This window comes from Anarrhichthys ocellatus, unplaced genomic scaffold (assembly GCF_004355925.1).
Source record: "Anarrhichthys ocellatus isolate YVR2014 unplaced genomic scaffold, GSC_Weel_1.0 scaffold78, whole genome shotgun sequence".
NCBI lineage: Eukaryota > Metazoa > Chordata > Actinopteri > Perciformes > Anarhichadidae > Anarrhichthys > Anarrhichthys ocellatus.
The window spans coordinates 1,349,538-1,363,405 of NW_022280108.1; the positions used below are offsets into that span (position 1 = coordinate 1,349,538).

The window sequence follows — 13,868 nt, forward strand, 5'->3', positions numbered from 1 at the left end:
GACATTGTGTGCAGGCTGATTCTCTTTAAATCTATTTCTAAGCAGAAAACATTACGTCTTCGACAAACCTTCACAGCAACGTTCTGCTTCCTATAAACGCCGTCACCTCTGCATTAATAATCCATCGCTCCGCGTTACATCTCCGCATTCTGGCCGTCATTGTGTGAACAAGGAGAAGTAAAAAAAAAAAAAAAAATGCAAGCATGCATTAAGGAATGGCCTCTTTCGTGAACCCCCGACACGGCAAATGTGGGGAGATGGGGGTGTAATGAGAAGTGACAGCCAGGCAAACAAATACTCATACAGCAGCTGTATGTGACCTACATTTGAGAGGGGGGGGTGGAGGCCAGCGCAGCCTATAGAGCTGCACTCATTCAAGTGAATATGGTGTCAGTGATGGAGAACCACGTTTCGTCTGGGAGCAAACATGAGATGATGAGGAGTCATGGACATCACTGTACTGTTCACACTACACAACTTTCACAGTGGTCAGATCGCTGTACTGTTCACACGAGTATGAACTAGTATCAGTCCCTGTGTTATGTTTATTCATGAAAACATCCAACACCCTCGGTGCAACAACAACTTAGGTCCATGTTGTAAATGCACCACATAACTCACACAGTTGAAGGCCTCCACCATGTTTCCTCTCAACCCGTGTCTCAGGCTCCGATTGGCCGATACATTTATCTAGCCTGCATCTCTCTCTTGGCTCGCATCGAGGATTTGCCTCTGATCTGGAGATTCCGACGGGGAACCTCCAAAAAACAGCCGCAAGCAGAAAAATCAGGGCTAAAGTCATGTAATGTAAACTAGACACGAAGATACTTCTTAACATGTTGTGGAATTTTGTGATTTATCACATTTTTCTGACTTTTCAGAGACCAGATTATTAAATCAATCACTAATAATTAATCAAGGAAATAGATGTCACGTACTTCCTTGTTTTATTCGACAAGGCTGAAAGTGTGAAGCCCCTCTGGTGGCCCCTTGAAGCTTCAATGGTTATTACATGCCACGATAGAAAACTATTTGAATGGAACAAACGACAAACTGACGGATTATTTTTCCACTGGGGTCAATGATATCTGCAGCTAATTCCATTCAAACACGGAGATACTCTGCCAGGGACCAGAGCGCTCGTCTGGGGAGATTTCTGACTTGATGGAGGCACAAGATAAAACCAAAACTATTCTGAATTATATTCTGGGAACAAGCGGACGGACAGATGGATCAACTGACATTGCCTCGCTGTTAAAAGGGTCAGAAACTATGGAAAACACATTCTCCTATGAAGGCAGATAGTTTTAGTAACGGAACCACTTTCTACTGAAGAAATAGTCCTCATGAAATCTGTCTTCTGAGGATTATCAGCTGTCATAACGTAGAAAGTATTTCTGTTGAATCTGAATCTCAGACTGGACCAAACAAATCAAACACGTTTTATTAATCATGGACTGGAGTCATTAAAAGCTGAAGAGCCATGTTCCCAAAACAAGCCAAACCGGATCGGCCGTCAGGCACCAGTTCCCCTCGAGCCTCGACTGTCGAGACGTGCAGTGAGGTCAGGTTTTAGAGTCAGCATTAACATCCTCTGCAGCCGTCTGAATCCAGACCTCCACCGTGTTCTCGGAGGACTCGTCCTGCTGGAAACACTGATCGATGTGACAGTTGCTGAGCAGCAACCTCTCTGCAAACAGCTGATGTCAACGTGTTAATAGACCAATGCTGAAGCTAGCGGAGGCCTCTGGTAAACTCTGAGATAGAGTACAGGAAGTATTCAACTGTCTGACGGCAGATAGAGGCTCTGCTACTTCTTGTAATCACTCGAGTTTTTGCTGTGATTTGGTCCCGAAAAGCATAAATACTATAAATAACAACTATCAAAGGTGACGAGTGGACGGTTGAAGTCACGGTTTTCCGGCTTTGAGGAGGGCGATGGACACAAAATGGAGGACTTTCCTTTTCTTCTTAATGTTTATTTTGTTCTGTACAACGACTGTGACGTCCACAAAGAAACCGTAAACGAACAAAAGCATAAACGCTCTGCAGTACGACAGAGACTTCCAGCCACCGGCAGAGCTACGAGTGAGAACAGACAACAACGAAACCGAGGAAACGAATGACAACGTTTTATTACTACATAATATTATTATATATTCATATTTATTCACCCATAATCGAGTAAACCTTGATTTGTAAGTGTTCATTTTTAAAGTGCATTTGATGTGAGAGAGATAGTTACAAGGCTGCAGGTCTGGCTCTAAGTTTGAAGAATAAAACTTGTTTTTTTCCAACGAAATGTGTCTGTCTGAGTTTATAGAGGAAGATCTTAAGCATCAAGCACAACCTTTTTATTATTAAAGAGTACTTTAATACTATAATAATTCCTGTTTACACCGGCACCCGGATGCCTTGTGTCAGTGAATAATCATGTTTTATTAATTTTCAGGCGTGCTAGTATGAACGGGAATCATTTAGAGAACGATGCTGAAACGTCCGTGTAGACGTAGATCGCTTTCTTTTTTAAAACCCTGTTTTTTAACGGAAACCTATGCGTGTGAATGTGTGTCGCCTTAGTTTCATGTCATGATGGGATGCTGAGGTTGACTTAAGGCCTTCAAGTAATCCAACAACCACGCATAGCGATTGGCCAGCACACAGGGCCCTATTGGAATATTGATCGGAGGGTGTGGTGATTAATAATTACACTCTCAGCCAGTCATCACTGGTCTCATAGCTCTGAGCACGCTGTGCTAAACTACAGTGAGGATCGACAAATGAAGAAAGGACTACACCAGTAAATCATGTTGTTGTTGTCTGGCTGGTGCAGAGCGACATGACGTGAACACACAGCAGCACAAATCCTGCAGCCAGAGGCAGAATTTAATTAGTTATAGCGACGATTGAAAATGTGATCGCATCAAACGCTGCTATTTCAGTCGTAATTGTTTTGTCTGTCATCACATTGCAACCGATGTGGTGCAACAGTCTTTCAAGAATAAAAACACAGCGTGCGACGAGCTCCGCTAATCAAATGTCTTCCGCTTAAACAAGCAGGACAGTGAGTTACAATAATGGACCAGCCTGGTGTGTGTGTGTGTGTGTAGCAGTTTGGTGTCGTTTGCATGTGATTTAATGAAGGTAAACACAGCGGATGGTTGAGCGGAATGGCATTACACTGTGACACTGCACCTCTAACAGGCTTATGGACACATCTGCTCTGTTGTTTTCATACACTAGAAATCAGCTGTGGACAACAGATGCAGTGAGAAGCACTCGTTCATTCAGAGATAGATGCAGACTGTCCTGCTTTAATCAGATTAAACACACTTCACTTCAACACTTAAGTTACATTGAAGACATTCGTCCATTATTGCAGATCATGATGTTTTTCGTGCAGCATGGAGATCGATCACATGAAAGTGAAGCATTTATCATGGAGACAGCTGTGACATGAGAGACTTTTTACATGCTTGTGCGCCGGTCTGGTGAAATGCAAACCAGGAATGATCCGAAATGTCAGTAAAATATCAGTGCACGATGGCTTTTATCTCTCGCCCCTTAAGCGACAACAGATTTCCACGTTTCACGCCTGACCCGCCACCAACATCGTCTCCGGTCGATCAAAGGCTTCGAGAGATATCAATGCGACCGACTGCTGGAGCGCCAGCTGGAAAACAACACGGAGAAGCCACGGGTCGATGGTAATACACACACAAATTATAAAAACAAGCTGCTAGCTCTACAGTACCGATTGGCTTTTTGAGAAATCGGGTGAATAAAATGTAGTTTAACGTGCCAGCCCAGCGTTCCGCTGCTGATTGCACACAAATAGGTCATGGTATTACAGATGGGGCCTTGCAGGGCGCGGATGTATCGGAGGCTTGAAAATTAGCCAGCGATGTCAGCAGTGAATTAAACACCCCCGCGGCGTGTTTGTCCTCCGCTGACACAGCGTCACAGCAGACCTGAGAGGCTTTGTGTTACACCCAACACACAACGTGTGATAACGGCTTCACAGCTATAAACAAAGCCGAGAGGAACACTTTCAAGTTCCATGACTTCTTTTATTCCCTCCGTTGTTCGAGTTGAGGCTTGATGATCTCTCCTTGGCCTCTTCAGTCCCGGTCGTGGGATAAATGTTCTGGCTTTGAGACAGCCGTCTGATGCCAGAACCCATGTTCCTACGAGGGGGAAGAGCTACTCTGACAGCTTGATATTCAATCGATTTTTTTTACTTTTTTTTTATATTCCCAAGTGGAAAGTCACTGCAGTCTTTCATCCATGTCACTGCTAACTCCATTGTTGCTTTGGGGGGGTTGGAGTTTCACGCTTTCCCTCTAAATCAAATCCCCCCCCCCACCAGGTCAAATGGCATCAGTGTGACTGGGACGGAATAATTAAATTATTTTTATTACAAAATTGTTGTTTGAGAAAGAGTGGAGCAGTTAAAATCGCCAAGACTTTAAATTGCGACTTACGTGATTAAAAGTGTGTTAACAAGCTGTAGTAAGTTACATAACTCTGGTTTATTCTAGCCGGTAATATACAGTATATATGGGTATGTAGTAGTGTTGTGGGTAGATTCAGGTCCAGTGTTGATGCTTGTTTTCACGTTCTAGAGGCATTTATTTTACGTTCACAGAGAAGAGGCACTTGAGCCAGAACTCTGGGTTTTGGTTCCTCTTTAATATGCCGTCTGTGTGCCGCTGTCTCCACTATTCACACTCGACCAGAGATGGTTTTGACAAAGAGAGAATCTGGACCTCCAGGATTCAGGGCTGTGAAGTACAGCTCAACGAATTTGAAAAAATGATTATTTTTACCGATATTGCGATAAGATTTGCAACATCAGAGGGAAAGATCATTTTCATTGAAAAACATGATTATGGTTTTTGTGGAGATCTGAACTGAACAAAGATGTTTTCTTAAGTCTGTAAAATATAACGTGAAGGCCAGGACCATGATATTTCATTTTTAATGGAATTTTATACACACATTCACCTGAAACAAATATTACTCCTCCTGCGATTTTGAAAATTGCAGCAGGCTAAATTAAGAGTTTGATTTTCTTGAAATGTGGATGAATCGAGCAGCTGTACTGTGAAGCAGCTCGTCCTCAGCATGTGAGGTCAACGTTAGCTTAAGCAGCTACAGTGCAGACGTTACTTATCAGTTTATTATCATCATTAACATAATATAACCTACAAAGCAGTTGTGATTAAGTGAGTAATGGAACCGCAAATGAAATATCTTAGAAAACATAGTTAAAATTGTCAATTTTGCTCTTTAGAAATTGACTTTTAACTGAGAAACTCAGGAGGCTCCCAACAAGAAGAAACTGCATTATTTTAACATATTCAAATAATGTAGAACAAACATTAAAGATGCATCATATTTAGTTTTAAACTATGTAGACCACAAACATATGTTTCTGACTAATGTAAATATCACAGAAATTACATATAGAAATCAACGCTTGGCAGCTTTATGTTAGAGTACACAACCAAGCTGAAACTGCCTCTACCGGGTATCAAACCGCCGGGTTTTTAAGGTAGAAGACAGGAACTTGGCCGCTGTGCTTTGTCTGACAGCTTTACCGTAAAAGTGAATCTGACCCGACCACCTCGTAAAATATATCTAAAATATCTCCAAAGACACATTCAGATCTTTTACATCCTTCAAACCCACAAGTGACTTGAGTAAAATGCTTTCACTCAGATGCGAATATGGAAAGTCCCAAACAAAAGAGCTTTGTTACTCGACAGCATATGAACTCCGTTCTCTGGCTGCTCAACAGTCAGCTGGGTTTCCAGAGGAAGTGAAGACATAAAAGTCTCGTCTCACAGTTCACATTCATTCAGTTCTGCTTTGAAGGAAACAAACAAGCCCGTAATCCCACTTTGATGACCACACCCAGCATCACAGATACAAGAATGGAAATAAGACGCAGCGAGTACAGACCTGCAGGATGAACGTGTTGACCTCCACTCCTTCTGAACTGGTGGGAGCGTGCAGGGTTTACTGGGTGGTCTTGGGTTTAAGTTAGATTTGATATTATATTTCACTTATTTTGTTGTCACAAGAACGTCACGTCTGCACTCTCTTAATGTAAAGCACGGATTGGCACACGAAGTACAGGAGACACAAGAAGAATTGTAAGAGACAAAAGGTGCCGTCTAGTCGACTGGAGGAGTCAAACTGCTGGAAACATTCAATGGCGACAAAATGGTCTTCAAAGTCCACCTTCAAAGGTTTAAATACACTTCATTAATACTTCAGAATGGATGAGTTAGTCGTGTGAACAAAGCTTTTTTTTAACACAACCAATAACCCTACAAAATAATGTTGTATATGAAACGACTCTTGTCTTGTACGTAATAAGAAGCTCCGACTGTGGGTCATAAGCTAGTTGGCTAGTCATGCTAACGTTTGTGGCTCACGTTGGAGCGGACAAACAAACTTATTTTTGGTTGGAAACAACAATCCAAACTCTTTATATCCAGAGTTCTGTTCGTACAACAGCCCCATACGAACCCCTTCAACATGCATGGACACATGAACACAGCAAACTAGCCACTGACGCGTTCCAGTGTTTGAGGACATAAAAACACAAAAGTTACTCTGTGTTGTGGCTGCAGTGCGTTCTGGTTCGTCACCTGAAATACCTGAATTCTTAACCGTTTTTAACGTGTACTTCTAACTGTATCAGTGCAGACAGGAGCTCGTACTCTTTGATTCATACTTAGTGACACCATATCTGACACTGTGTGCCGATGTTTAAAATAGCACTGTCGCTGTCCCTAAAATATCTCCTGTTGATCTGAAGCTGTCAACATGTGACCTGTTTAAACATCAAAAACAGGCCTGAGGCTAAATAAACACATACCTAATATTGCTTTTTATCTTGAGGGATTTATTCTAATACTACTTCTTGAAGAAGTCACAAAAGGTTCACACATAATATCTGCAAAAAGTTCACTGACAACTCCTATCTTTTTTGATTCTACAATATCCTCTCTTTCTTATCTCTCTTCACATCATGGTTTTGGTTTGGTATTGACAAGCGAAACAGCGACTTGAAGCACAAAACCAACTTCATTAACATTTAACCAAAACCACAATCTTTCCCTGAATACCAAAGTGCTGTTGTTGCCTAAACCTAACCACGCTCAGGCGCCAAAGTCCTTCACTTTGTGAGCCCACCAGGCACCTCCCTTCCACAAAACGTTGCAAAAAACAATGCTGGCAGCAACAACAAATTAGGAGTATATATCTTTTCAGGAAACAGGGTTGCGTTGCTTTAAAAGGACAGGGTCACAGACATGTCGCAGTCTTGGATTACATCGCCATGTTGTTTTTTTTGGTAACCAATGAATGGAAGTGACCATATTAGGACTGTGCAGGAGTGACGTAGTGACAACGTATACGTCTCTGGTAGAGACCTGTCAATCACTGTGTAGCCCCGCCCTAAAGCATCCCCTGCTTTATGGTCTGTTTGACTCTAAATGGACCATAATGTACTAAATGAACATCATGCTGTATTGAAGAAGACTTAAAACTAGAGATTGAGACCATAAACTCATGTTTACAATGTTTACTGAGGTAATAAATCAAGAGAGAAGTAGAGTCATTTTCTCATAGACTTCTATACAACCAGAGGAGTCGCCCTCTGGTGGACACTAGAGAGAATGCAGCTTTAAGACATGAAGCTTTGGCTTCACTCGTCAGAACCGGAGGTTGCCGCCTGGTGTGAAGGGATCTTTATCCTTTGCGTCAGTGCCGGTGATTAGCAACACAGCTAGCAGCAGAAAGAAGCCAGAGGGAAATAGATGCTAATAATAGTGGTGAGAAGCTGTCTGTAACTATAGACGGTGAGGAAACACTCACCTCTCAACAACAACCTCTGATCACAGATCAACGTCTCCTCCGATCCACTCCGCAGTTTGTCTCTGCTGCGCCTCCTCATTCATCTCTTTTGTTCCCCCCTCCCCTCCTCCTCCTCTCCTCCTCCCTTGTTGCAGCAAATGAGAATCAGATGCTTTGCAAAAGGAAGGACGGACCCCCACCCATCCTGCTTTGCTGGGGAGGTGGGACAAGCATCTGTGTAATGCTCGCACACATCGACAGGAAGTTTAACATTCCACCCAACTTCCATCACCGGCCGGCAGCTGAGGCACAAAGTCTTTTCACTACAGTGAACCAAGAACTGGGCCAAAGAAGCTCACACTCATAACAGTCATGAAGAAGTAGCAGTTGACGTTACCTCTGGTAATTAATGCAGCAGGATTTATTTTATCACCTGCTCTCGGCTCTGTACACGAAGGAATTTTCTAAAGCTTGCCCCCCCGAGAGGCTTAAAATTTAGGGCTAAAGGCTTAAGAAGACATCCTCTGGTGCTGCCCCGTCAGAAAGCATGACTTGCCCCCTGAACAAAGACAAGGCCCCTCTTTCACCACAGAAAATTCCTTGACAACTGCTGCAAGCTTCCTGCTGGCATTTTGATATGCTCCATTTCGTTCCCATGACTGAAAAACTCTCGCTGACGCTCTGAAGCGTTTTTCCCCATCGTACTCTGATGTGAGGCGTCCCTTATTCTCAGCACCCGCCACAGTGTCACAGCGAGTCAAGAGTGATTGAATGTTTTCAAAATAAAGCGTGCGGTTGAGGCGGTTTGACTGCAACTGCAAGGTGAGACGACGAGGAGCCAGTGTGGAACGTCATGATGAGTTTTACCCTGAAGTGGTGAGCAGGACGCAACCTTTTCCCCGATAAAAGTTTAAGTAAATAAGGACAATAGTCAGCTGTTTACGGTCATTTATGAACAGAAACATGTAGCTTTCACTTAGCAAGGCCACATTTACACAACCAGTGACCTCGTCCTCAAACTCACCAAGCTGACTCCGTTTTTCCCAGCATGCGGTTGCCAGGTTGGACAGTTCCCGGTATTTCTCCGCCAGTTGGAGTTTGCCGTTGCAAAGGCGGGGTCGCCGGGCGAGGCTGTCCTCGGCTAGGCTCCGATTGGTCGTCTGCAGCGTCTCCCGGTCCACTTGGAGCTCCTGGAACTGAACAGAAGTACAAAGTCAACGAGTGTCGGATTCGTCTATCGCGCATGTGTAACAGTGTTACCCTAAAGTATGTACAGGATGTTATAAATCCTTCTTACGTATATGTGGATTAGGCTTTTATTTTGAAGGATGTGTGTTAACTCCACTATACATACACCACAATCCTGCTAATATAATTTTTGGGGAATATATGTTTTAATATAGAATTCATACACTTTTCTACAGAAGGTAATGCGTTATAAGAGGTGATTTAGGCCGTGTTGATCTGACACTATGTGTGTACTTAAGTTAGCATTTTTTCTTTTCAGTATTCTATATTTGCTTTATATTAGAGCTCATTTGCAACTATTTTGATATTGAATCAATGTTTTAACAAATTTTTCAAGCAAATATGTGTGAGGACTTGTTGATTTATTCTCCTTTAGATCCTTGGAACTAGAACATCTCTTTGTTTGGACCGTTTAACGGACAAAACAAGACATTTGAAGACGTCATATCGAGCTCTGGACTGTTCGTGGTTGTTATAGACGTGCAGAGGACATTCATGCAGGAGAGACCCTGCGGATGTTTAGGGTCTCTACAGTCGCAGGAGGGTGATGTTGGTGCCTTGCAATAAACTGCTGGAAGACAGTAGCAGTGGTTCTTGTTTCAACACAATACAGAAACAGACCCACTACAGTTTGAGTTCACACAAACCTGAATCACCCGCGAGAGGAAGTCGCTGACAGACGCTCCTCAGCCCACCTGTCCCCTTATATTATTACAGCAGTCCAACAAACATGAGACATCAAACCGTAGAAGCTGACACCGTATCTCTCATATCAACCGCCGCCTGTCATGCTCACACTTTTAAAAGTAGGTCACTTTTGAAAACTGGAATTATTTTTGTCTGACAAATCAAATCAAAGTATATTGGAATAAAATCCTCTGAGCATCTGTGTTGTTGAGCTTGAGAATGATGATTTTGAGAGCCAGAAATGTCAAAACTAAGGCGAACAACAAGTATGAATAACATATTCTTTAAGGGGGTCATCTTTCTGCAGATAGAGTACTTTAACACTTGGTACTTTAAGAGCATTTTGCTTCTTATGGTCTACTTCTGGACTTCTACTTATGCAGGACTTGTAATGGAGTAATACTGCTGTACTAGTACTTATAATTAAGTACCGCCACTGAAATACTGGCATTGTCATTTAATACGCCTGTAATATTTAATGGAAAAGAGGAAACACTGGGTCTAGGAAGTAAGGAAGTTATTTATGGTCAAAGGTGACATTTCTAGTAAATGGTGGTGTGGGGGGGGGGGGCTGGGTAATCGCCGTCACCAGACCATAAGACAGCTATAAATTATTCAAATGAATGCCACTCCCTTGAAGCTGTAAAGAAGCCCGCCTGTGTCTCAGACGCCGACACAAAGACACTTTGTGAGTGTGAATCCTCTCTGACTGCCCCGTCAAGTCGCAGCATTCCTGCGGCTTCTGTTCCTGCTCGATTGCTTCCCTTTCAACAGTCAAGTCACTTTAGAGCCCGAAGGCCGTTGCCGTGCCGGTCCGCTGCTGCGCGGTGCATCTGTCTCACATTTTACGGGTCATCAAAAGGATGCACGAGTCCCAAGTTCAGAGAGGAATGTGCAGAATGTGCCATGTAGTAAAAAAGAAAAGGCCCGCCTGAGTGCAGTGAAGGAGACACTACGACACAGCTGTTCATTCTTAAAAACGTTCCCCAGCGAGAGGAAAGAACACACGGACGCACAGCTCCATCATCGGTCCCGCTGGCTTCTAAATGGTCAGAACGGCGGCTCCACTTCCTGCTTTTGGCTCGTCTCTTTCTGTGGTTTCAACACGTCTGACCACAAGAAACGCACCAAAGAGTTCCTCTCTCATCCCGAACGAGGCTCCAGCTTCATCAGGCTCCTGCGGGCCGAGGCCATCAAGTGAACATTCGGTCTGAGGTGGAGATTGACGGGTGGCTCAAGTCTTTTTCCATGAAAGGGAATTATTCATGGGCCTGCGGGACAGCGCTCTCTTTTCGCTGTGATCGATATTTTGATCTGATCAAACAGCTATGAGATGTGTGAAAGGTGTCTGAATCTTTGCACAACCTGCTCAGCATTAAACGACATAAACTCCTCAACTTAGTGGAGCCTGTAGCAGCAGAAGAGTCACATTTCACACAGAAGAAGAGTGAATATTGGACAGAAACACGACGAATGCTGCTCTGGAGCTGCTGGATGTGTAAATAGGCAACAAGTTCATCAACATTATGTAGATATTGTGTTTACGGCTCGTTGTTGCAGGTTTTGCATTAATTTGTTATGCAGATGGTCATTAAGTTGTTTTCTGGCTACATGCCTGAATCAGAAATTAATCTTGTAAACAGTATAATTGTTGTTCGATTTTTGGCTTTTGTTTGGTGTGTTCTTTAGAAGACAGAGCTGTTTCCCTCTGCATCCAGTTCTTATCTAACCTTCTCAAACTATTCCTTTAAATGCTGTCTCAACACAAGCAGCCTTACAAGAACTGAGCAAAGCCTCAAAATGGTACATTTGGTTTAAACCTGGAACTATCTGATCAAAGAAAACGAGGAATCGGAGCTTGAAACACTATGAAGTGACTTGTAGCTTGTTGTGTGTTCAAGTTATTATTAATGAGAACATGCAGAACGCTCAGCAAATCACGCATGAATCACAACGCACGCTTTACATAACGCTCATTCAACATGAGATGAATGAATATGGAGAGGAGATACATGACACCAGCGAGCCATGAGAACATACAGTACATTATAGTACATGTAATATACATGTATGATGTACTCTATGTACAGTGAAGTAGATGACATCACTGGGGGAGAAACGTCCTCTGCAACCAACACAAGCGCTCTATTATTAGTTGCTAGAACGAACCCCTAAAGCTCGGGTATTGTGTGACCTCTCGGTGAGATCACATCACATCCCCGCTCAGCCACAGCAGGTTTCAAATGTCACATCCTGGGCGTCCGGAGAACCGGAGCCCATGAGCAATGTCTGCCTTTTGTGTTCTCTGAGCAGTGATCACAGGAGCTTTTCTTAGCTTTCTGACGTCCAGATAAATGAAGGGAGAAGATGTGTGAGCTCCCAGTGAGAACATGCATGACGATGGTCATGTTTCACTGCACGCACACACTGTTGTTACTCCCACACACACATGCAGCTCTGTCCTCTGTTTGAGCACCCCCTCCTAGGCAAACCTAATCAAAATGGGGCCCATGGAAAAGTTTGGGGAACCACTGGTACTCCTTGTGTTCGTCTGAGACAGATAGAAGGATTCAGTATACAACAGGAAGGTCATCATGTGGCCCCGAAACGTGCCTCAGACATGGAGAGGAATGCACGTGGATTTCATTTAAAAACCTGCATTTTTTTAGCCATGTTAATACTCAATGAAAGCATTCTTCTTCAGATATCTTGCGATTGGTAAGAGAACACTGCTCAATTCGGCTTTAATCAGATACACACTAGACGCAACGTGCTGCAGTAGAACTACACTTTTATTCAGAATTAAGGACTGAGGATGACCAGTTTTAGAAGTTGAAATTGTATTAGAATACGTCTTGCTATAACTACTGAAGTAATGCCGAATGTAAGAGTATACCTTAAGCAGTATAATTTAAATTTAAGACATCTTCTACCTCGTGTGCAGGTCCTCTATCGGAGGAAGAAACACTTAATGCAGCATGTTTTTAAAGGGGGTTCTTCGTAAGCACATAGCGGGCTCGTTCATGATGCTTCCTGCACAATAAGAAGCATTGTGCAGGAATAAAACGCTCTCTTTATGCAGACCACACAAATAAAACCCCTTTGTGTTTCAAGCAACTATTAATTCACCGCAAATTATTCGGAGCAATCCGACCACTCGCCACGCAGACAATCGATGAGCCATGTCGAGCGGATTTACCTTTTCATTGAGTCGAAGGATTTGGTCCATTTTGTCGTCGTTTTGTAAAAGGTCCCTCAGCTCGCACGTGCTCAATGCCCTGTAACCGTCCGGACACGTGTTCGACTCCTTCATGGTGGACATTTTTTATTCCTTATTCCCTTTAGAATAACGTCTGAGGACGGTTTAAGGAGACGTGAAGTCCGCGCGGCGGTTCACATCTCGCTCACATTGGAATGCGATGCGATCAGCACCGCATGCGGCAGCGTCAAAACGGAGACCAACCGGCAACCGCTACATTTCCGGTTAGCGTCTTCAAAATAAAACACATTTTTTCGCTCTCTACATGTTTCTCAAGTAGCCTACATTTTCCTATTATTTATAATGCTACTATTTACCGTTTTTTTAAAATTAAAAAACAAACATATTTTGCCTATTTTTCTATATTATTTCCTGATGATTTATATTTTCTTTTTATGATTATTGCTGTTGGCTACTTGTTTTTTCTTTTTCTTTTCTCGCACTATGTTTATTGTTATGCACCAAAATACCAAGACAAATTAATACATGTGAAAACTATAACCATCAATAAACAAAAACAAAGAACAAAAACTAGCTCAAAGAAATTTTAAAATTAGAAAAGACAGCAGACAATTCAAACAACCGTTAAGATTATTAATATGATAATGTTTTATCAAACATTTTAAAAGAGGAAGGAAGTACACAAAGATAAGATACATCTTTATCAATCCCCAGAGAGCAAAGTCAGATTATTAACATAACCACTTTCATTAGTATCATCAAACATAACTAAAAACAGGAACTACATTGTTTCATGTATTTTCTGATCATTATGTTTTATATATTACATCACGGTGCATCT

General features: G+C 42.6%; 1 protein-coding gene across 1 annotated transcript in view; it reads right to left on the reverse strand.

Annotated features, from left to right (window-relative positions):
* The window catches only part of vps37d (VPS37D subunit of ESCRT-I), a 21,267-nt gene extending 8,020 nt beyond the window's left edge, over nucleotides 1–13,247 (reverse strand). The window contains exons 1-2 of the mRNA XM_031874109.1: nucleotides 13,007–13,247; nucleotides 8,897–9,068 (exon numbers count right to left, since the gene is read on the reverse strand). Of these exons, the coding sequence (XP_031729969.1) occupies nucleotides 8,897–9,068; nucleotides 13,007–13,129 (295 nt within the window). The 5' untranslated portion in view covers nucleotides 13,130–13,247. The remainder of the gene's footprint in view (nucleotides 1–8,896; nucleotides 9,069–13,006) is intronic.
* Nucleotides 13,248–13,868: the final 621 nt, after the last annotated feature.